We start from the raw sequence: 24,680 nt of genomic DNA on the forward strand, positions 1-24,680 counted from the left end.
ATCTAACTGTGCATATGAGTTTATGATGATGTTTAGGACAGGCCTGTACCACTGAAGCGAAGTTTCGAAGCCCCTAACGCATGCTGCAATGGCTAGGGCTCGAGATTCTTCTTCCTCGTATCATGCTTTTTAGACCGATTCAGGCCAAAACGACTGCGCCGTTGGATTCGCAGCAGTCGAATTAGTCTACCTGGGTCTCTTTTCCGTTTAAATTCACGTGTTTTTTTGCAGGTTGAGCTTCCGTGAATCGGAGAAGATAACCGGAAATTACTGTTCCGGTGGTTTGGTTTTCATGGAATGTCCAGCAGCTTGCGTGGCGCTTCACTATTTGTTGGCCAAAGTTTGGATTTTCTCTCTGCATGCGTGTCAATTTCCTGGTCGCTGGTCAAAGGAAATCAAACTGCCTCTCACCTTTTCATTGGTCCACGCACAGCCATACTGGGACCCACGCGCCACTCTTTTTGACTTACCCATTTACCTTTTGCTTATTGTATATAAATTTTCTTGGGTGATTTACTGATGACTAAAAAACGCAGCGCAAATGGCAATGGAGAGGGGCATGTAACTATCGAGACCTGGGTTCGATCCCTGGGGTCTATATTATATTTTGGTTATTATTTCACTCATGTTCCAGCGCGCGTAACACAAAGAAAACCAAGGTACACCCCCACATTAAAGCCACAGGATCTCCTATGATTCCAACCTAACGTACACAAGGCTGAGGCTTATCATGCACCCTCACGAGATTGCCACATAGAATCCAAACCAGGTTTTTCTATATATTTAATTATTTTACTATTATTCAATTTAGGTTAATTATTAATTAAATATGTTTAATCAATTTACTTAATTAGGGTTAGGCTATATAATTAGAATTAAAATTAGGATTAGCCTTTAGGATTATAATATTTTCCCGATTATTTTGATTACTCGATTATTCGAGTTAATTAATTTAATCAATTTAAATTATTAATTATTAATTATAATTGTTAAACCACAAAAAGCCTAGAAAGGTATATTAGGGTCTATCCAATCCCATTACCGTTGGGGCAAATAAAACTAATCTAATATTAATTTAATTAATTCTTAATTAATTCTCTCCTCGACCCGACTAAATCTATTAGTCGCATTAGACGAGAGATAAAAATAATAAAAACAATCAATTCTAACTTCCCCTTTAACGGATAAACGGCGGATGAATATCTATTTCATCCCGCCTTCGAATTAGTCGACTCTCTATGTCGTACTGATCAAATATCTGAATAAAGCAATAAAAAATACATAAATTCAAAACATGTTTAATTTGCTGCCCGCGACGATCAATCTATCGGTCTGAGTAACCAGCAATGCCCCTTAATTCGTTAGCTATACTGATCAAATCTATTGATCATCGCATCTAACGGTAACATATCAAATCAGGGTTGTACGCCCAAACAAACACTTTAAACACATCAAACCACAAACTACGGATTTTCATCCTCTTCAATCAGGCCATTCAAAAAGCCTTAAAACAACTTCAAATACATTCAATTCAATTCAATTCTAAGGCGTACAACCCTGTGCCCGAACTACGTTGACTCTGATTCTCCATAAGGAGATACGTAGGCACTTGGATAACCAAGGCGAGTCCCCCTCCCTAAAATCTCAATTTTTCCCCTATTCAATTCCTTAGCTATTAACCTTAACTTTTAGCCGTAAAACTGTTACCCTAGATTCAAAGCCAATAGGAAAGGGTTGAGGGTGCCTAACACCTTCCCTCAACCTGATTATAATAACTTACCCCGATCTCTTAACTGCGTAGGGTTTCCTATTCGCCCTTCAGAATAGGTGGCGACTCTAAAAGTCTAAATTTTTAGGGCAGGTTGCTACATCATGCAATATCTTCAGTTGCAATAATGAACAAAAACAACTAGCGGGGTCACCCAATAATGAGTAGTGTATGTTGATGATGACCATAGTTTAAAGGTTACCGGTTCAGTGGTAGATGTGCCTAGTGAGTGAAGAGGAGATATTCACAAGATTAATTTAGCACTCAAGTAAGAAAAATGAAAGAGGTGAGATTTCAAAATGTATGAATGAATAATATCTCGACGTAATGTCTTTGGATGCATATCAACTATTGAGAAGAAGGCAGAATCCTCCTTCAATGTGGTACTTTAGTATGAACGTCTACCTATTTTTCATATGACCGAACGCCTATAATTGAAATGGATCGATTTAATTGTGTCATTCTCCAACATGAAAAACTTTATAAGTTAATATTATTTTTCATTAAATTTAAAAAATTATATATATATATATATATATATATATATATATATATATATATATATATATATATATATATATATATATATATATATATATATATATATATATATATAGTATACTATGAGAATGTCATTTTTATCTGAGAACATGAGAATGAATCTAAACCATTAGATTTTAAAATAAATGATCAAGATTTTAAACTATTAGATTTTATCCGAGCAAGTTTTCACTGGATAGAGCTCTGAAGGATGTATGAAAAATTGTTGTAGTAACACCACTAAAGAAAGGAATAGGGGGCATAACAATAAGTGGAAAATGGAATAACATAAACAAAAGCAAGAGCAACACTACTGATAGTGGAGAAATTATAAATGTAGATAATTTTACAGGTTCCAACATCCAAGAGTTACTTGCTAAGAGCAGGGAATTACTCAAATGGATCCGTAACAGTATTATTATGATTAATTACAGATGATGCTATTAAAACTAACTCAATATCGGGTTTCAACAACAATTAAGTTATATTTTGATTGTAATAACAGGTGATCTGCATTGAAAAATAGTTTCTGTTTACATACATCGAACATCATAGGTAAATCTAAAAATGAAGAGCAAACTTGTTGCAGGAAAAATTACAAAAAAGAACAAGAGTAAGTTTCCATTAGCTTCACAAATTAATTTGCAGGTCTTAAATATGCAGATGTTGTTCTAGATATGTGCACGGATTTTCCAGCATGGCCAGGAAGAGAAATTTTAGAAGATGGAGAAAACGACACTACTTCGGGTTTTAAAGACAGACTCGAGGGGAATTGTCGAGTTCAAGTGTAGAAATCGAAAAGAATATGATACATGAACACAAGGAGTTTCCAGGCTTCTCTCAATCGTCAACCAAATGCAAAGGAAGAAAGAGGGCCGCCCTAACAGCACCCGTATCCGAAACGAAATGGATACGGTAAATAAAATGATTAGATTATGTAGTACATGCCGTCAACCTGGTCACAATTGAAAAAATTGTCCGAATATTGGGTCTAGCCTGCAACATAAATTTTTATGTTAATTTTAATATGTATTTTATTTTTTGTAACCAAGAAATTTAAGTTTAAATTAGACATTCATTTCATATTCCATTAAACATTCAGGTACGACATACTTAACGTAACCACGCAAACAACAACAAGGAAAAAATAAAACAACTAAGCACATCATAAAAACTAAGAGATTACAACCATCAAGACAATTTCAACTGGTCCAAGCATCATCATAAGAAAGTCATAGTCGTTTTTCACGGGTTTCCATGAACGAGTTAATCCATTTTCGTTGGATACAGTAACTTGCCTATCATTTCTTCTGATTTTTTCACCGTCAAGAATGTCTCCGTCTAACCATCTAATCAGACTCCTCTGAAAATGCTCGAACGTCTGCGTATTTCAAAATTTAATCTGATCATTATTGAAAATCTAGGAGCGGAACTAGAAGACATTTTAAGGAATTAAATTAGGAGAGAAGTGTGAAAAATGGTGGAGATTGATGGTTGTATCTATAAAAAACCCAAAACAATTGAATAGTCGCACTGAACGACTACTGTACTTATACTTTATGTGACACTGCAAGGCATGACACAGGAGCATGCGCCATACTGCATGACATGACACAGGAGCATGCGCCATATAGTGTGGCGTCTCCTCTCTAATTTAAGTGCATGCGACACACAGAGTGGGGCTGTGTGGCGATATTTTTTTTTTTAAAAAAAATAGTTAAATTGATAAATTTTTTGAAGTGTGGTTATTTTGATTTTTTTTTTGAAAATACTGGTTATTAAAAAAATTTGAATAATAACTATTTAAAACTTTTTAATATGAATAGAAAGTCTAAATGAATCATATAAATAATAACAAGAGAGTACAAGTAGTTAATATGCATAGAAAGTCTAAATGAATCATATAAATAATAACAAGAGAGTACAAGTACTTAATGGGTCAAAATCATAAGAACAACTCATTAAGAATTTAAAATCTGTATGAAATGAAGGGGAACGAGTGTTTTTTCAACACGAATAATTGCACTAATATGATATGACATGGAAGATGTGGTTGAAGTTAATCTCATGATAACTTTTGCCATTAGGTAGGAAAGGTTTTGGTGGGTCTTGAAAACTTTTCAAATTTGCATAATTAAGAAGAGAGTATTATACAAGCTAGTTTAATTTAGTTGATCTATAATGGCAAAGGCACCATGGACTTTGGATAGTTACATACTTACATGTAGTCAATTTATTCATTTTTTTATGATAACAAAGTATAGGTTTTGAATATGCAACTCATTAGTGCATAATATTCACTTTGAGTATAATTGAAGAAAATAATGTGTGTTGAATGTTATCCACAAACCCAAATTCCACAAACTTCAAACCCTAGGCCACCATTGAATAATGTGAATGGAAATAAAAGAAATAATGCAGTTATCACATGGCTTGCAATTTGCAAATTATAATAATATAATGAATTGAGGTGAAGAAAAGCATTTTTTTCATAGAGATCTACATAAAGTTAAGTCAGCCATGTGAGTGGATTAATCCGTTCTGTTCTTGATCAGAATAATTTTCTTATTTAGATTTGGATCATTGAAATTCCCTAGGAAGTTAATCATATGTTAAATAAATTGATCACCGTTAAAAGGAATAAGCAAAATGAAGTTGAATAATATAAATATTTTTTCTATTGTTTGAGTATTTTATGATGGAACAAATCTATAAAATAAGAAAACACAAGTACCTGGTTAATACTCATATGCCCTTTGTTTAAAAAATTCCACCTATTTATTTTAGGGTCAAAACGTGTCCAAATAATATTTTTTGTGACTAAATTCTGACTTTGACTTGAATCTAACAATTAGTTTCTTCTGTTGCTCTCTCTATTGGTCAAGTTATGTACTATTTGTCCTTTTATTTCTAATCTAACTGAATCGGGTGAGGCAATGTCCTCCTCCAAAGACAATCTATACCCATTTATAGATTTTCCTTACTCCCAATGTTGCTTTCCAATCACAATCCCATATGCAATCTTTCGTTTTTCTCCCTCTTCCTCTGCCGTCACTCACCATTCTCTCAACCTATACCTTTCAAACCCTTGCAAACCACTCAACACTTTTTTGAGAATACAACTTCCTCTGCGACCGAAGCTGTAGCCATAGTTTAAACCCTAACTTGAGGCAAGAAAATGGCACGACCGTTGGAAAAAACTCTGATGTTAACAATGAAAAGGAACTTTGGAAAGTTGCTGTTAAAATACATCACAAATGGAGTGTCATCTCTAACAACAAGGAACATTTTGAGATGGTTGTTTATGATTCTGAGGTTAGTTTCAACATTTTTACGAAAAGCCATTATTTTTGTTGTTTTCGTTGAATCTGTTCTTGATTTTCTATATTTTCATACAGTATATTTGGTTTTGGAAGGTTAAGATTGGGTTGTTGGGAGGTGTTAATGACGAAGATTTTGTATTCATATTTTATATTTTCAAACAGTGTGTCTTCGTTCAAATAGGTTTATATTTGGTTGTAGGGAGGTGTTAAAGAGTATATTTTTTTATTATTTATCGTTGCCTGTAGTCTATATTTTATGGTTTATTTGATATTGATGGATTTTGTTTGTTTTGGTTTTGATAGGGAAGTGATATCCATGTTATCGTACCTCCTGTGTATAGGCAGAGTTTTGATTCGCTCTTTGTTGTTAATGATACTTACACTATTGCAAACTTCCAAGTTCAGCTGAATGATCTACTGTTCAAACCTTCTGCTCACAAGTACCTCCTTAAATTTACTGGTGGGACCAAAGTTGGGGATAGAAACGTGCATCAGATTCAGGAAAAGGCTTGCAGACTCACTCCGTTTCTTGATATTTTAACTGGGAAATGGAATAAAGATCAACTTTTAGGTCAAACTCTATTTACGTTTTGGGTCAATCTCATCTTCTATGTAGCACTCTGCATCTGATATTTCGTTTAACCTGATGCACGTTTTCCCAATGACTTATACAGATGTTATCGGAGTGGTTGATGAAATTGGGTACACACAGGCCCAGGTTGGAAGTAAAAAGCAATAGGTCAACTTTGTCATTCGCGACTTGAGGTTGAAAGTTTGTTTGTTACCTTTCATACATCTTAATGGTAGCCCTTTATATCTTATATTTTGTCTGATATCGTAGTTTAAATGTGCATTTTTGTAGCAACAACACTATAACGATTACGTTATGGGAGGCGTACGCGGTGCAGTTTATCAACTACGTTGAACATCAGGTTGATACTGCCATTCCGGTTGTGATTCTGATTCAATATGCAAAAGTCAAAGAAGCTTTTGGTATATATTACTCCCATACTGGTTCCTACGCTTCATAAAGTGTGTTTTATGTTTTCAAGTAGATATTGTTATTAACTTATTTTATGTTTTCAGGCAAATATCCACTATCTGTTACCAACACTTACAATGTCACCAAAGTGGCTATTAATGAAGACATGGAGACAATCAAACAATTCGCCAAAATGTACTCACTTGGTTTATTACAATATCCTGCACTTGGTATCATCCTTCATAATTAACTCTGACTATGTTATTTTGGTTTTCAGGCTTACACAGGATACTATAATGGCTGTCTCGGGCCTTCGCAGTCAGCAGTCTCAGGGCAGGTCGCAAAACTCATACACTTCTCGCCAATCACCTACCCAAAAATTGTTGTCTAATGCTGTTCTTCTTCCTCTTGAGCAAATAGTTAAACTCAAAGACATAGTAATCTTTCATTTTTTTTAAGCAAATATAGTCTAACTCTTATTATATTTGATTTTCCGTTAACTACCCTTTTGTAAACTCAGACTACTTTTTGTGCTACGGTTGCTACAATTACAAAAATATTTGCCTCAAAATATGGCTGGTACTACCAGGCATGCCATGAATGCCCAAATAAAGTCACTGGTGATAAACCTCCCTACAAGTGTGTAAAGGGACATGACACTGAAACTGCCATATTCAGGTATAAACGCCAATTATTTATTTGATCAACTAATTTTCACACCAACTTTACCTGTGAAATGTGAACTTACATTTTTAAGGGTACAAACTTAGGTATAAAATAGAGGTGGGTGTTCTTCATGCTGGTACGAAATGCAAGTTTGTTTTGTGGGACAAGGAGAGTGAGGAACTATTGGAAGTGTCGGCTGCTCATATGCGCGAAACAATGTTTCAGGTACCAACAAAAATATCACTAATGATTTTTAAAACATACAGGTTCAACACTGCATATAATAACTCATGGTGTATATATTCATTTTTATGTAGGCTGGAATATTTGATCCCCTCGATTTTCCGCTGGCACTTGACAAGCTCCTGGATCAGGAACTTGCCTTCAAAGTCAAGTGGCAACCAGATTGGTCTAATTGCTCTGTCATCATGTTAGTGAAAGATAAACCTATTGTGGATCAACTAAAAGCTGAATGGGTGGATGCAAGTACAGTTAATTCACAACAGCTTTCCGCCCCTGTGAACCATGTAACATTTGTCTTGCGCTGTGTCTAACATTTTCTTCTAACTTAGTTGAATACATGTCAAGTTTTATTTCTGATTTTCTTTTATTCATTTTTGTTTATAGATCAAGGAGAGTGTTGATGAGGCTGTTCCTGTTGATGATTCCGACATTGTTACGGTGTGGTTTTGAGACCTATACAAATGCCACATATTTACCGCCATCAATGTACTTCTTTCTCACTTCTTTTTAACTGCAGGATCCTGAAATTACTTCCAAATTGCACGGTGAACCGGTCACACCTACGGCAAAAAGACAGAACCCGAATCCATCCATTGAATCTACAAGTCATGCAACACACAGCGAAGGAGATTTGTCTTCGACTAAACTTAAGAAACCAACCAGGATCACTAGGAAATTAGTGAAGATTGAAAAATAGTTGATAATATTGTCATGGCTGCTATTATTTTGGGTCATTTTATGTAAGGATTCTATTTGGAAACTACATATTTTGTTGTAATATTACATTATTATTTGACTACTGTTCGATCAATCTAACGAATGTTACGGTATCATACTACTGTGAAATCAATATAACGTATGCTTTCGGTATTATACTACTGTCCGATCATTTTAACATCGTTACTCGACTGCATTATTTGGTTGTTTTATTACATGAATGAAACAAATGTTTGTTTAAATGAGACAGCCAAATTTCTCTTTATATCATCACCAAACCTTATAGCTTTTATATATAGTATATGAGTAATATGATAAAGTACTTAAACAGCCTCACATTTTGCTACTTTACTTCTGCCTAACAACAAACTGGAAACTACGTCAATAAAAACTACATACTAACTTAATAAGGAATATTAAATGAGGAAACATAGTTTTATGTTCTATTACATATACTTATACTTTTTTTATCAAGTAGTACGACATACTTATTTAAATAATCATTGATTAGACACTTACTTGAGTCAATTGGTTTGCTTTTGGATTTTGTGTAAAGGTATCCCCCTCTCATGTCTCACTTCCATCGATTTTGGCTTAAAACCTGCACAATGATTCCCTAAAATATGATAAAGTACAGCCTCCTACTGCCTATAATCTTGGCCTACTTTTTTTAATTTTTTTTCTTATTTTGTTTTCTTATGTAGAGGATATTCTGAATTGTTTTATATTATTATTCATATGTGCCCTTATTTCAAATTTGAAATTTTCCCAGCTTTTTTTAAAATGACATCCTGTTTCCCTCTCTTTTTATTTTGATGAAGGAACAATTAGTTCCCTCCTTTGTTCAAATCATTGATATGTAAGATTTGTTCTGTTTTCAAATATAATCAAGATCCATCCATTTGTTGGTTTAAACTACACATCATACAATCAACTTCTTCATTTCAACTAAGTGACTTTCAATGGATGGCTACCCCTTTGATGCAAATGATTCCACTACAACTCTTGCAAGAAAAAGGAGGAGGATTTTGTTGTCAAAAAATAAACTCTCTAACCATGGCCATAACAAAGAAAACCAGCCAACATCAACACCTACTACTGGGAAATTCGCTGCCTCTTCCAGGGACACTGCAACAATATCTCCTCTCCAGCCTACTATCTCTAACGATTCCCACACTCTACCATCTCAACACCATGTTTCCATTTTACAAAACAAAAAAGATCAAGAATTCTTGCCGGCAATGGGGTGAATCTGTTCAGCCGTTTCAACAATGTGGAGACATCTCCATCGCTCCATGTAGGTGAATCATCAAACATCGGCAAGCGGAAAAAATTCACCCAAAATCAACTACTAATTACAACCCCTGCCGCTCTTAACAATTCCCACACTTTTCCTAAAATATCAAACCCACAATATTTATCTCCTCCTAATCCTAATGTAAGTAGAACAGATTCTTCCTCCGATGATACCAATGGAGATTCTGAAGATTGCGACTCATTTGGACACAACTCTGATTCAGATGACTCCGTAGAACCTGATGATATTCATGATCAACACAACCAGTGTAACTTGCTATTTAACTTCTCTTGACATAATATCCGCGTAAATTGCTACCCGTTTGAAATCAATAAATATTTTATTTTTCTGCAGCTTATTCTGACATTGGTGACCCTGTGTGGGAATGTTTAATTTGCCAAGCTTGCATGTGGTATGCAGAGCGCAAGAATATGAGAAAACATACTACTGTTCCAAAATTCGAATTGTGTTGCAGGAGCGGTAAAATTGTTTTACCCTACATGAAACAACCACCGTTACTGTTAGAAAAGCTACTCCATCACAAAACTGATCCTGAGAGCAAAAACTTTCAAGCCAATATACGAACATACAATGCAATGTTTTCGTTTACATCTCTGAGAATGAAATTTGACACCAAGATTCCCAAGGGAGGAGGTCCTCCAACGATGCGCCTACACGGTCAAACATGTCACCGGATAGGCAGTCTTATACCACCACAGGGTGCACTACCACAATATGCCCAATTGTACATTTACGACACTGACCACGAGATTACAAATAGAATGCGTTGTTTCAAGTAATGAGGTTTCCTCTCCTAAATAGACCTAAGTGTTTATACGATTACTTAAACAAATAACACCATGTTTGCTATTATGTATTTCAGGGACAATACATCTATTGAAACATCTATTGTAGCAAAGTTAAAGAGTATGTTAGATGAAGTTAATGTTCTTGCCAAAGCGTTTCGAATGGCATGTGATATGTTTAAGGCCAATCCATACGTCGAATTAAGGCTGAAACTTATCAGTGACAGACATGACGATGGTCGTGTGTATAATATGCCAACCGTTGCGGAAGTTGCTGCCCTTATTGTTGGAGATGTTGACACAGGTGAAATGAGAGACATTGTGGTCCAATACCGGAGTGGTAAATTACAAAGAATAGATGAGTTCAATCCAAGTTATCTTTCATATCAATACCCATTGATTTTTTGCTACGGTGAAGATGGATACCGGAATAATATCCTTCACAAGTATCAAGATGAGACAACTGTTACAAGGAAGAATAGGCAGTCTATCAAGGATTGGCTGTGTTTTTGTCTCCAAGAATGCACAGATGAACCTAAAACATTATTGTACTCAAGGAAACTTTTCCAACAATTTTTGGTTGATGGTTACGCTATGATGGAATCAGAACGTCTCAATTGGTTGCAAAAAAATCAATCCAAGTTAAGGGTCGGAAAATACAATAATTTGCAACGAAGGTGTGAGCAAGGAGACCAGAATCCAGGTAACAAACAAGGTAAACATGTTGTTCTACCATCTTCTTTTGTGGGTAGAAAACGATACATGGATCAACTTTACTTCGACGGTATGGCAATTTCAAGCAGATTGGGGTTCCCAGATTTGTTTATCACCTTCACATGCAACCCAAATTGGCCTGAGATTACACGGTTGTTATCCCCGAAAAATTTAAAACCTCATGATAGGCCTGACATTGTTGCCAAAGTTTTCAACATCAAGTTTAAAGAGCTTATGATTGATTTAACAAAAAAACATATTCTTGGGAAAGTTTTGGCATGTAAGTTTTCCCCCCCACTATGTTTCTAACTCTTCACTATTCTTTATTATTCACATTTACCAATTCTTTATAACTTATTTATGCAGTTATGTATACAATTGAGTTTCAAAAGCGAGGCTTACCCCATGCCCACATTTTGATCTTCTTGCACCCTCAAAGCAAGTATCCAACGCCGTCCGACATTGATAACATCATTTGTGCCGAGATTCCTGATCCTGCACTTCATCCTGCTTTATACGCACTGGTAAAATCACATATGATACATGGACCGCGCGGTCTTTCGTGGCCTAATTCACAATGTATGAGAAATCATCAATGTTCTAAATATTATCCAAAAAATTTCATCGAAGATACAGTTGTTTATGCTGAAGGTTATCCATTATATAGAAGAAGATCCAACACCCATGTAATTACAAAAAATAATATCAAGTTGGATAATAGAAATGTCGTCCCCTATAACACTCGGTTATTGTTGAAATATCAAGCACATATTAATATGGAATGGTGTAACCAATGCACTTCTATCAAGTATCTATTCAAATATATTCACAAAGGATATGACAGAATCGGTGCAAGTGTGGTTGCTTCTAAGTCAAACACCGGACTACAGCATGAATGTGTAGATGAGATCAAACAATATCTCGATTGTAGGTATGTTTCTCCGAGTGAGGCGTGTTGGCGAATATTTTCATACAAGGTTCATGGGAGGAAACCTGCTGTTGAGCGAATGTTTTTCCATCTCATTGGTGAAAAGGCTGTCTATTATAAAGATTGTGAACAAATGGAACATGTCTTAGAGAGTGCAAGCGTAACAGAATCTATGTTCACGTCTTGGCTGGTAGCAAATGCAACATATGAGGAAGCCCAGTCATTAACATACGGTGAATTTATTACAAAGTTTGTTTATGTTAAGAGAAACAGATTTTGGAAACCACGAAAAAGAGGGTTCACTATCGGACGTTTGGTGTGGGTTCCACCGACAACCGGGGAACTTTTCTATTTGCGGATGATGTTGACGGTGGCTAAGGGACCAACTTGCTATGAAGATATCAGGAAGGTCGGTGAAAGACAATATGACACCTTTCGAGAAGCATGCTTTGCAATGGGATTCTTAGATGATGATTGAGAATACATATGTGCATTAAAGGAGGCAAGTACTTGGGGGACAGGTCATTATCTTAGAAAGCTGTTTGTAGTTATGCTCCTATCAGGTGCTGTAAACCGTCCTGCCCATGTATGGAAAGAATCATGGATTATATTGTTCGATGGTCTCTTGTACGAGCAAAAACTAATTGCCAACGATCCAGGTACACTAACTTTAACATCCCATGCTATTTATATCCAGGTACACTAACTTTTCTACGGACCACAGATTTAACATTACCGGATGACGCAATCCAGCAGCTTACATTGATAGAGATCGAAAAAATGCTGCAACTGAACCATCATACCCTACATGATTTCAAGCCCATTCCTTATCCGAATGACTATGTTATATACGATGAAAGACAGTACAATATCCAGGACATGAAGGCGGAATTTGATAACCTATTCAAATGTCTCACTGGTAATGAAATCTAAGATTAACATATTTCTTATTACTAATTTACATGCTTATATAAACAAATGTCAACAAGTATCATTTACGCATGTATGTCATTTTATACTGTTTGTTATTATGGTGTTAACAAGATGAACAGAGGAAGATTTACGACCAAATCATGGATGCCGTTAACAAACAACAAGGTGGTGTCTTCTTCCTGCACGGTTATGGCGGAACCGGTAAGACATATACGTGGAGAACACTTGCAAGTGCATTGAGATCTAAGCATGAGTTTTGTCTTATTGTTGCAACAAGTGGGATAGCATCTCTTTTGTTGCCAGGGGGTCGTACAGCTCATTCAAAGTTCAAGTTTCCAGTTCCATGTCTCGAGAACTCAACTTGCAAAATTAATTTCAATGACCCTAGCGCTGGTCTTCTAAGGGAGGCAAAGCTAATTATATGGGATGAGGCACCAATGGCACACAAATATTGTTTTGAAACGCTGGACAGGACTTTGAAGGATGTCATGAGTAATTACAGTAACTCCGAAACTATTTTCGGAGGGAAGGTTGTGATTTTTGGTGGGGATTTTCGTCAGATATTACCCGTTGTACCCGGAGGAAGCCGTTCTAACATTGTCCATTCAACAATTAACACTTCTTACATTTGGCATTATGTTAAAGTCTTGAATTTGACAAAAAACATGCGTCTATCCTCCGGACCAACTGAAGAAGATAAAAAGGAAATTGCGGATTTTTCAGATTGGCTTTTAAAGATAGGAGAGGGAAGAATTTCAGAACCTAACGACGGTTATGCTAACATTGACATACCGCCCGAACTGTTAATAACAGACTTCGACGACCCTATTCTAGCCATCATGGAGAGTACATATCCTGATTTCTTAAATTGTTACCAATCGTGTGATTATCTAAAAAATAGGGCCATTCTTGCTTCCACTTTGGACATTGTTGACAATATCAATGACCATATCCTTGCCATGATGCCAGGTAAAATTTTGCATTAATTATAGGCCCATTCTTGCTTCCACTTTAGATTGTTATATCTTTTCTAATGGATAATTTTATAGGGGAAATAAGAGATTACTACAGCTCTAACTCAGTTGATCAATCAGAAATCCATGACAGCAACATTCTTCAGGTGCTTAGCCCAAAATTCCTCAGCTCTTTAAGAACTTCTGGCCTACCCAACCATCACTTAAAGTTAAAGGTTGGAACACCAATCATGCTTATGCAAAACATTGATCAATCCCAAGGTCTATGTAATGGGACAAGGCTTATAGTAACTAATATGGCTGCTCATGTGCTTGAGGCCAAATTGATGGGTGATAACAATAATGGGAAGGTTATATATATCCCGCGAATGGATATGTCCCCGTCTCAATCTCCTTGGCCATTCAAGTTATCGAGACGTCAATTTCCGGTTATTGTAGCCTACGCCATGACCATTAACAAATCACAAGGCCAATCGTTGGATTGGGTTTGACTCTATATACCTCGGGATGTTTTCACACATGGACAGATTTATGTTGCCGTTTCACGAGTTACAACTAAAAAAGGTATCAAGATATTGATACATGATGATAAAAACATCCCAAAGCTTTCAACATGTAATGTTGTATATAAGGAAGTTTTTAACAACATTTAGACGGTACGTATATATCTTTTTTCCAGTTTATATTTATCACTAATTGTTGATAACATTTTCTATACTATACATACTGTCGTTTATATATACTTTAAATTACCATATTTTGCATTCTAATAAAACCTACCTTCCTGTGCAGATCATCTAAAAAACAGAGGATCCCAACATTTTTGAACACAAACGCTTAACTGTTATGTTCTATATGTAGCAATATCATTGCCAACATTATTTTATATTTTGAATCTATGTTTGTTTTGCTCTACATTTACAGTAAATATGTCAATTTCCAATTATACAACCGGAACATAAAGTATTATTTTTACCTCTAGAACTACAATCAATTTCCAATTATCATCACTAACCAAGCCATTATAATCAAAACAATATAATTGTTTTACCTGAGACTACACTATGAATTTCAATGCTTCTCGCCATAGCAAAGCTTGAAACTTCATCTTAGCCAACATTCATATTCCTTTGTTTTCATAATCTCTAGACCAATTCATTTGTCTCCTGTTTTCTTCCGCTTGGGTGTAGAATCCGTTTTTTTCTTTATCATAAGGTTTTCAATAATGCATCCTTTGTTTCTTTCCAAATTTACTTTCACGTGAGACTCTTTATTGGCAGCACATGGTCACATCCTGTTGGAATATATTCTGCCAGCAAGTTTTTTATTATATTTACAACAACTTCTATGCAAAATAGGCCCACAACATATCACATGCTAATGGAATATATTCTTTGTCTCTTACCATCACCGCATATCCGGTCCAACCAGTTTTCACATGCAATGCGTTGTACTATATTTTTAATTATTAGGGTCCCATGCACTATGTATCCCTCCTATTAAAAATGGAATCCTATGCACAATATTTAACAATATTTGGGGGGACTATTCAACTATGGTATCATATGCATTTCCCTTTAAATATGATTTTTCAAGTTCTGAAGATAAATCACAAATAATTGAAGTCTCATTTTCTACCCCAACAACAACTACCACCAATTCCATATGGCTTTGATAGGAAAACTTTGTCACAGTGAATTGGAATACTCCTTCACAATAGCAAAGTTATCTGAACAGGTTACAACTTTTGTTAATTGTTTTTTTTCCATTCTTTTATAACTTCCTAACACACCTATTTAAATAACTTTTATATGAATTGGCAGAAATTTCCAGAAATTGATCCCACATTTATATGTCGTTTTAGCAACAACATAACAAAAACATGGACCATCCTAAACAACCAAGGTGTGCATCACGTCCTAATCTATAACAAAGATGAAGTTCATCCACTTATAATTAATGGATGGAAAGACGTTGAAGAATTTTATAATTGCCCCTCTAATGTTGTTCTTGAGGTGGGTTACTATATGGACGACAATTTTAGCATCCTCAACATCAAAAATATAGTGGATATCGAGCAATTGCCCTTTTACCATAGCAGGTTTTGGGGCGCAGACAACATTATGGTTTTCGACCTCGGTCTAACAAATGTTGAACTAGGTCAAACCAAGTTGGTAAGAACAAGTGTTTTTTTTTGTAGTTTCTTTAAACTTTTTTTACTACTTATGCTTTGATTTTTTTTTGCTACTATCTACAGAGATTGGAGGAGGACTTTGCTGGACTTTTAAAAGATTACAACTACAACTGTCTCAACTTGTGCTGTGATAATGGTACGAGGACAATCCTGGATTTGGCATACATAAACACTACATACCCGACAAAGTTAGGACCCGACTGGGAAGAATTCTGTCAAACCAATATGTTCAAAGTTGGTGACACTATTAGGTTTAGATTTGATATCAGGTCTCCAAATAAAAAATGTCATGTATATAAAATCCATTGATTAATCATATTTGTCTTAATTCCATGTTACAATATTTAGTTTTTTATTTTTTTCCTGTTCAAAAATATAAATTGCGCTTACACAAATTTAATATGGCATACTACTAATTCAATTTTGTTACTTTATATAAACAGTCTGTTAATGAATACAGGCACATTGTGCTGCTTAATGACAATAGCGCACCATCTATATGCCAATAAAAAATTCGGTCATGTTTACTTATACCAAAAAAGAACCACCATCTTAATAACAACATTTAAATTCTTTCCAAATTATTACTCCAATCACATGTCATATATATATAAATATCACCGAAACAAATAAATATAACCCACACAAATTACAACTATAATTACTTAATTACCAATACCATAGTACACATATCATGTTTGGTTGTCCAGAAATATTTTACAACAAAATTAATTAAAACATACTTAATCACCCAACTACATTCACAGATTTCCAAAACAAAACACAACTTATCGACATCGCATTCTTCACTAATTCCCACGGACAACAGACACCATAATTTCTTCAACAGGTGGGTACCTAATGGTGAAATGCAGAATATCACCTTTCTTGAAGTTTCTGCTTTTTCCAAACTTATACCACCCCCTGCAAAGAAACATTTCAGTCTTACCATCTCTCTTCTTGAGGACACATTTATAGGTGTCATACCCTAATTTTTGACCCCCCTGAGATGACATATCTTCAGGATTTTCATCAAGTCAAAGCAAGTACCCAGAGCAGCCTGACATTCAATCGAGGGTGTTCAAAGACAGGAAAACTCAGGCAAAGGATCAATCAATAGGAGGATTAGTCTCTAACACAATCATGAGACTCAAGAGCTTCATTATTTCACCTATGATTGATTAAGACACCCAGTCATCTAAACACAGAATTACTCAGATCCATAGACTAGGGTTTTAAGCCTTATCAAGGACTAAAATCAGGGATCACCTTTGGGAAACCATAAAAAGCCCCAGGGGATCATTCAAAGACATCAATCATCTTCAAATAACCCATATGACAAGATCCACTGGACATCACACCTCAATTCAAAGTCTACAGTCATCATTCTCATCTGGTCGACAATTAGGGTTTTTGACCTAATTCCCCAAGATAGTTGACTTTTTTAATCAGGGCATGAATCCAAAACTCAAGACATGATTCAAGAGTCTCTACTACCTCAATATAATCCATTTACATCATTCATTTGAGGAAAAGATCTTGTTTCTACACAAAAGCCCAAAAATTCACTTTGTCAGGAAAAGTCAACTGTGTGGGATCATCATTGACTTTTAAGGTTTTTGGTCAAAAAATGACTTTCAAAGATCAATATCATCAATATATGGATGTCAAAGTCATTTGACCAAAGAAATTCAAAGAAATTCATCAAGGAGCAAAAAGTCGGGAATTAGGGTTTTTGAGGGCATGGTGAGAACTCAAAATTTCACCTACACAACTCAAAAAACTTCCAACATGAAAGTTGTAGATCTTGCAAAATAAAACAACATCTCACATAAGAACTTTTTTCAAAAGATCAACCATTTAAGGGTTTTGAAAATTTTGAAGTTTTAGGTCATAAACACTTAGAAAATTTTCTAAGTGTTTTAACCTAGTTTTCATCCAACTTTGGGCTCATTTTTCACAAATTTCCCAAATGATTCTGAAGAAGACATAAACTAATGATTTGAAGTAGATGTTTAGGGCTTTCCAAATTGTGTTCAACCTTCTCCAAATTCAATTTGAGCTAAGAGTTATGCTTGTTCAAAGTTGGCCTCATGAAGTAAAATTATAGGTCATGCATCATTTTTGAACTTTGAAATTTTGTGCACATGACCTCAATTATGGATGCTACACGACCCATAACATATCTGAAACAATGCCATGCATTCATTTTCACCATGCCATAAGAATTGAAGAAGATTCTAAAAACAAGAACATGTGATTATGTAATGATTACATTTGTGAATTTATGGCAAATTGATGAATCACCCAAGGAATCTTCTCACCAACCAATTAGAGCTTATTTCTGGCTCAGAATTGTCCCCTAAGATCAAGCAAAATCGAGGGCTAGGGGATTGATCAAATGGAATCAAAATTCTCATCATTGCACTTGGGATATTCTTTGAATTTCTTCATGGCTAAGAAACCAAAACTCTCCCACTAAGCAAGCTCACTCTCTCAATCAGTACTGAACCAATTGCCTATAAATAGAGGCCTCATTCTCATTCAAAAAACACACCAAAGCAACAAAATTCTTACTTTCTCTTTTCTTTCTTCATACTTAGTTTTTTCAAAGGTCCTTTGGCAAGAAGACTCGGATTCTTCAAACCAAAGCTCTCTCTTTGAAAATAAGTATTCAAACACATTGAGGGAGGCATTTGGGAGTGATCCAAACCTCTGGAACACTTCTGGGCGTGGAGAATCATCACCTTCACCTCTCATTTGGAGCACTTGCAGTTGGAGGACCATGGAGTAATTCAGGAGTTTTCAAGCCAAGCCAATCATCCAGACACACTCCTCAGGTCATAGTGAAGCTAACCAGATGGCTGCAGCTCATCTGTAACTCGAGAATCATCACCCTCCATGTTCACTTGAAGCTGAAATCGAGGGAGGTCCATAGAACAATTCAGAAGGATTCAAGCTCCAATAAGCATTCAGTTAGCATCATTGAGTCTCAAGGAAGCTATTGAGATCATTCATTCAAGCCCAGGTGCTCTCTAACATCCTCACGACCTTCATTTTCAGAGGTAAGTTTCTCAACTCCATCCCTCTAATTCGTGTATCTTTCTGGCTAAAACTCAACACTATTCTATTCAGCATCATAAGAGGATTAAAAACCCTCTATCATCAGTCATTTATGCTTCAGTATAGTCATTTAATTTGAATTCCAAATTTTAGGGTTCTTCACGTATTTTAGATAATTCAGTAGATATAGTTAATATAAATTCATAATAGTTACATATCTAGAATCGTGAGTGAATTTAGAGCAAGTTTGGTCTTTATATCGTTGCAAATGGTTGAGAATTGAGAGAGTTCAGAAATTCAAATTGTTGGAGCTCGAGGAAGAAGATGACAATGGTGGTGGCGCGCAAATTTCAAACCTCAGGGTAGAGTTTATTTTATATTTAATGATAGGTGTTTTATAAACGACTGAATAACTTGCCCCAGTGGCCACACATGCGCTCTTAGTCTCCTCATGCCTCAAGTCTGGGGTTCGAATCCCCCTCGCCCCAGACTTTTTGTTTCTTTTATTTTTCCATGATTAACCACTTGTTTGAAAATATAATGAACTGGATGTGTGACAATAACACCAAGCGCGCGTTGGCCCAGTGGTGTTATTTTGGGTTAGTGACTTGGAGGGCGTGAGTTCAATCCCTCTAGGTGACAAAACATTATTTTTTATCACTTATTTCCTTCAATTTTCTCACAACTTCACACAATTAATTAACCTATCAAACTAATTTATTTTCACTTCATTTTTCACACACTTGTCATTTAATACATCTATTTTGTGAATAATCAAAAAAATCATAAAAATATTATTTATTTCATATATTTTTATTAGGTTTAAAATAATATGTTTTAAGTGCTTTATTAGAAACTTTAAATATATACATTCACTTTGTTTTAACCTAATCATTTTGTAAATAAAGTTTATGATAAAAACCCTAATTGTTTAGGTCTTAATTAGGCATAGATCTTCATCTTTACCTTAATTAAGTTGACTTTTTGTCAAATTTCAAAACTGTTTTCAATCTCCGAATAAATCAAATGATTAAGGTTTTCAAACAACAAAACCTTGTATCATTCCAAATCATTTTTTTCAAATTGCTTTTACACCAGTACTGTAAAGTACTGGGCCTCTAATAGAGTGTAAGTCCCAAAAACCTTCTCTTCTTAGCTTGTTTTCAAAACTGTATTTTCAAAATCTTCTTTCTGTTTTCAAAACATTCTTCTGGTATTTGAAGGGCATTATTCCCGGTGAAACTCTTCAGATACCTATGTGACCTTTGTCCATCTTCATTTCTTCTGTTTTCAAAAACCCTTAACTATTTATCATATATATTTAACTGTTATCAACAAAACAACAAAAATACTGTTGAGGCTCTGTACATACTTCTTCAAAGGCCTCCACTCCATCCAGGTTAGGCTTTACAAGCTTTCAATTTACAGTCTTTATTTAAATTACTGTCAAATATAAACTGTGCATATATATTAGTTTAGAACTACGTTTGAGTATAAACCTTAGGACAGTTAAACTATATATATATATATATATATATATATATATATATTATAGGAATATGGCCTAGGATTGAGAATGTCTTCCCGGTGAAGGCTCTTTCCTAATTAGAGATCTGTAGTTCAAACCCCCAAGATGAATTATTCCCGGTGAAACATCTTGGCAAAAACCTTAGAATCCAAAAAAAATAGGACACATCCACCCAAAGAGGAATTATTCCCGGTGAAACCTCTTACCCATTTGCTTAGAGCCAAAATAAGTTCAAAACTACATAGCTTTCTCTTGTGCTATAACAAGGACCCTCGATTAGCCTCCTCTTGGGCTTTGTACAAGGACCCACAGGCTTCTTAAAAGCATTTCCAGCTTCCTCTTGAGCTTGTATACAAGGACCCATCAGGTTTCTTATAAACATAGGAACAGGTCTTTAGTCACCTTTTAGCCTACCCTGGTGAGTTTCTTCCAATTTAAACCAGACTTTAAACAAGCTAAGTTTGTCTCAATTTTGCATTGAGTACACCTTTTGGAATGAGAGACATGGACAGTCTCTGTCACCCTTATCTTCATCAATCTTCCTTAGCAGAGTCTAGGATCTATGTTTATTTTCTCCTCAGCATGTGTCAGCCTTCATCTTGGGCTTTAAACAAGAAGTCTCCACTAGATAATCTTTCTGCCAATCATTTCAATAAAAATCCCTGGAAAGGGTTAGCCTCCAACACATTCCTTCATTTCAATAAAAATCCCTGGAAAGGGTTAGCCTCCAAAGTCAATTAAAATCATTCTTTCCTTTCAATAAAAACCCCTGGAAAGGGTTAGCCTCCAAAGTCAATTAATAAAAATGTCAAAAACTAAAGATTCATTTCTCTTAGGAGATAATTTCCCCAAAAGAGTCAAAACCCCTGGAAAGGGTCAGCCTCCAAAAAACATGATAAAATCAGTCTTTTAAATTCACCAGCTGAGTCAAAATCCCTGGAAAGGGTTAGCTTCCAAAGAAAAACAGTCTTTTTAATCTCCAGTAGAGTCAAAACCAGCAAAAGCATTTAGCCTCAACCTTGGGCTTCATACAAGGCACCAAACAATAAAACTCCCCTGTCAAGAGTCAGTCTCAACCTTGGGCATTGTACAAGGCAGATAATAGAGTCTCCCCAGTGAGTTCTTCATCTTTCAGTAGCCACAACCTTGGGCTTTGTACAAGGCAGATAAACCATACTTTCATGTGTCAAAGATTCCTAACACCTAGGATCTTTTCCCATAGAGTCATCCATACTCAGTTTATTTAAGAGTCCGCCACAACCTTGGGCTTTGTACAAGGCAGAAAATAATGTTTTCCCTAGCTAGAGTCAGCCACAACCTTGGGCTTTATACAAGGCACACAAAAATAGAGTCATTCATAGTCTCAAAAATTCAATTATCCTCAGCAGTCAGCCACAACCTTGGGCTTTGTACAAGGCACACAAATATAGTCTCCCTAAGTAGAGTCAGCCTCAATTCTGGGCTTTGTACAGAACACCAAATAAAAATCCATCAAATAAACAGAGTCAGCCTCAATTCTGGGCTTCGTACAGAACACAAAAATACCCTGTAATTAATCCCCAGTGGAGCCATCTCCCAAAGTCAATAATAATTAATAAGTCAATCAAAAAGCCTCAAGCTTGGGCCTCATACAAGCCAGCTAAATTCAAATCTTTTATACAGTAGATAGACATAGCTTATCTCTATAGAGAGATATTTTTACTACTCTACCACATTCAAACAAACAAACATTTCAATTTCAATTTCATTCAAAGTCTCCCATTTAGGACTCTGAAAGACATGCTCTGGCACATCCCCAGACTTGTACACTTTCCCTAATTTGGATGAGCACCTTTCTTTCATTTTAGAGGCACGATGGCTGTCATACTTGATCAACCAAGTAGACTCCCCTCTTAATGAAACATCATTTTTTTTAGCTTTTCTGTCACTTTTAAATGTTTGTGGTAGAATAGTACAAATACCTCTCTGTAAAGATGATTTCATGTCTCTTTACTGTAAACAGAGATTTAATTCCAAGCTTCAACCTTGAGCTTCAAGCAAGGCACCAAAAACAAGTAATTTCCCTAGTTAGTTCCCCGAACTACATTAAGCTCTGACTTCCACTAGGGATATGTAGGCATGAGGTTCACAAGGAATCTCAGTGAGCTAATAAAATACTAAAAATAGTCAGTCTGTCTATCTGTCTGTCTTTTCAAATCAATTCAATTCCTTCTCCTAATACAAAGGAGAAACTTTCCCAATCATTAGCAATAAACACAATCACAATGACACATGAGAAGGTTCCTGTAGAGTACTACAGATATGTAGGGTGTTTAAACACTTCCCTATGTATAACCGACCCCCCGGACTCCAGAATTTCTAGTCTAGGTGAAATCCCCACACTTAGCAAACTCCTAGGGTTTAGTTGAGATCTTTTTTTCCCTTTCCTACTCGTAGGACCAATAAGAAAGTTCGTGTGATATCGTAGGAAGAACTGAAACAAAATTCATCCCACCACGGGCGCATTCTCCTTCCAAATTTCGCGTGAAGGGTTTAGCGTGCCGTCCTCCCAAGTGAAACGGGGAGGTAAAGAAAACGACCACCACAGAAAAATGGCGACTCTGCTGGGGATATAAGTGTTAAAAACCTTGGTTTTTCATCCAAACCAATGGTTGACCTGTTGCTGGTCCAGCCCCAATGAGGAATTAGGGATGCCAAATTCCCCCTCAAACAAGAGAGGTCCTGCCTAACCTCTGTGTCATTTCATGTGTTTGTTGCATATATATTTGTTTATTTTGTTTATTCTGTATCGGGAAAGGGCTTGATTCCCCCTTGTGGTGAGAAATCCTATACCCGGATTTGAGTGCAACATAAGATAGGATGGAGGATGTCTTCCCGGTGAAGGCCCTCTAATCTTGGTTTCCAAGTCTACTCTTGGGATTTGCCTGGCTGGTTGTGATTAACTGCGCCACTGCATTCCGAGACTGATTTGTACCAGGAGGACCTAGAAACACATTAACCCCACTTAAAGCCTTTTTTTTAGGACGTAGAGCGGTGATTACGGAAGTAATTGTCACGCAGATACTACACTCAGAGAAAACTCTCTTATATATACCAATCAACGTATCTTTAAGGTTGAGCAAAAACTCTGAGACCCCTAGAACCCGTTCTACAGGTACAAAAATCCTTAACCTTAGTTTACCATTGGGGCGGGGTTTGCGTTTGGACTTCATGACCACTATACCCTTCAACGCCATGTTTGTTTAAAACTCTTGTGTGTGCATTCATGCATTCATGCATCATTCATTAATAAACAACTAAAAACAAAAAGAGTCTTTTTCGAGTCGTTTTTCAAGGAAACTAAATAACGAACGTTTTGAACTTCATAGAAAGAGAGAAACGGAGAAAGGACTTAAGGATCTATATTATGGATTACGGAAGAAAGAGAGTTAGGAAATACACCTTCAAGATTCCCCAGGTCGAGGAACTGGGAAAGCTCGGAAAACTGGTGGCCAACCCCCAGGCTTTCAAGGAGAAGTATGGAAAACTTCTGCCTTTGCTCAATACCAACATGGTGGTTGGAATCCTTCCCACTTTGGTGCAGTTTTACGATCCAACGTATCACTGCTTCACCTTTCCAGATTATCAGCTCATACCTACGTTGGAGGAGTACTCTCGTCTGATTGGAATACCCGTGTACGCGCAAGATCCGTACTCCGGTTTGGAAAAGAATCCTGACGACATTATCATTGCTGCAACTTCTCCTTTGAACGTAGTCGACATTAGAACTCATATGGTGAGTAGAGGAGGAATTCAAGGATTGCCCTCCAAATTCCTGTTTGATCAAGCTCGGTACTTCGTCAGCATCCAAGATATGAGCGCTTTTGAGGAAATCTTGGCTTTGCTTATCTACGGATTGTTTTTGTTCCCTAACATTAACGATTTCGTCGACATCAACGCAATTAAGATCTTCTTAATTGGAAATCCGGTTCCAACCTTGCTTGCGGATGCTTATCACTCTGTGC

The 24,680-nt window shown here is 36.0% G+C and overlaps 3 protein-coding genes across 3 annotated transcripts; all 3 read left to right on the forward strand.

Moving 5' to 3' along the window:
• The first annotated feature begins 7,610 nt into the window (after positions 1–7,610).
• On the forward strand, positions 7,611–8,333 carry LOC131642827 (uncharacterized). Its single transcript, XM_058912994.1, has 3 exons — positions 7,611–7,806; positions 7,907–7,960; positions 8,040–8,333. The coding sequence occupies exons 1-3, from the start codon at positions 7,708–7,710 to the stop codon at positions 8,217–8,219; spliced, it is 333 nt and encodes a 110-aa protein (XP_058768977.1). The 5' UTR covers positions 7,611–7,707; the 3' UTR covers positions 8,220–8,333.
• A 962-nt stretch (positions 8,334–9,295) lies between these two features.
• LOC131642830 (uncharacterized) lies at positions 9,296–14,382 on the forward strand. The gene is made up of 8 exons (XM_058912997.1): positions 9,296–9,536; positions 9,891–10,332; positions 10,420–11,336; positions 11,423–12,393; positions 12,484–12,643; positions 12,709–12,903; positions 13,029–13,886; positions 13,967–14,382. The coding sequence occupies exons 1-8, from the start codon at positions 9,296–9,298 to the stop codon at positions 14,380–14,382; spliced, it is 4,200 nt and encodes a 1,399-aa protein (XP_058768980.1).
• Positions 14,383–15,516: 1,134 nt separating this feature from the next.
• On the forward strand, positions 15,517–16,394 carry LOC131642831 (uncharacterized). The gene is made up of 3 exons (XM_058912999.1): positions 15,517–15,628; positions 15,715–16,065; positions 16,149–16,394. The coding sequence occupies exons 1-3, from the start codon at positions 15,557–15,559 to the stop codon at positions 16,392–16,394; spliced, it is 669 nt and encodes a 222-aa protein (XP_058768982.1). The 5' UTR covers positions 15,517–15,556.
• Positions 16,395–24,680: the final 8,286 nt, after the last annotated feature.

This window comes from Vicia villosa, unplaced genomic scaffold, assembly GCF_029867415.1.
Source record: "Vicia villosa cultivar HV-30 ecotype Madison, WI unplaced genomic scaffold, Vvil1.0 ctg.005843F_1_1, whole genome shotgun sequence".
NCBI lineage: Eukaryota > Viridiplantae > Streptophyta > Magnoliopsida > Fabales > Fabaceae > Vicia > Vicia villosa.

Excerpts from the sequence above, each read along its gene's own strand:
- LOC131642827 (XM_058912994.1), top strand. The coding sequence starts at position 7,708 with ATGTTAGTGAAAGATAAACCTATTGTGGATCAACTAAAAGCTGAATGG. Across the intron at positions 7,807-7,906 it reads TTTCCGCCCCTGTGAACCAT|ATCAAGGAGAGTGTTGATGA; the intron begins GTAACATTTGTC and ends TTTTGTTTATAG. Across the intron at positions 7,961-8,039 it reads ATGATTCCGACATTGTTACG|GATCCTGAAATTACTTCCAA; the intron begins GTGTGGTTTTGA and ends TTTTAACTGCAG.
- LOC131642830 (XM_058912997.1), top strand. The coding sequence starts at position 9,296 with ATGGCCATAACAAAGAAAACCAGCCAACATCAACACCTACTACTGGGA. Across the intron at positions 11,337-11,422 it reads TCTTGGGAAAGTTTTGGCAT|TTATGTATACAATTGAGTTT; the intron begins GTAAGTTTTCCC and ends TTATTTATGCAG. Across the intron at positions 12,904-13,028 it reads CCTATTCAAATGTCTCACTG|ATGAACAGAGGAAGATTTAC; the intron begins GTAATGAAATCT and ends GGTGTTAACAAG.
- LOC131642831 (XM_058912999.1), top strand. The coding sequence starts at position 15,557 with ATGGCTTTGATAGGAAAACTTTGTCACAGTGAATTGGAATACTCCTTC. Across the intron at positions 15,629-15,714 it reads TAGCAAAGTTATCTGAACAG|AAATTTCCAGAAATTGATCC; the intron begins GTTACAACTTTT and ends ATGAATTGGCAG. Across the intron at positions 16,066-16,148 it reads AACTAGGTCAAACCAAGTTG|AGATTGGAGGAGGACTTTGC; the intron begins GTAAGAACAAGT and ends TACTATCTACAG.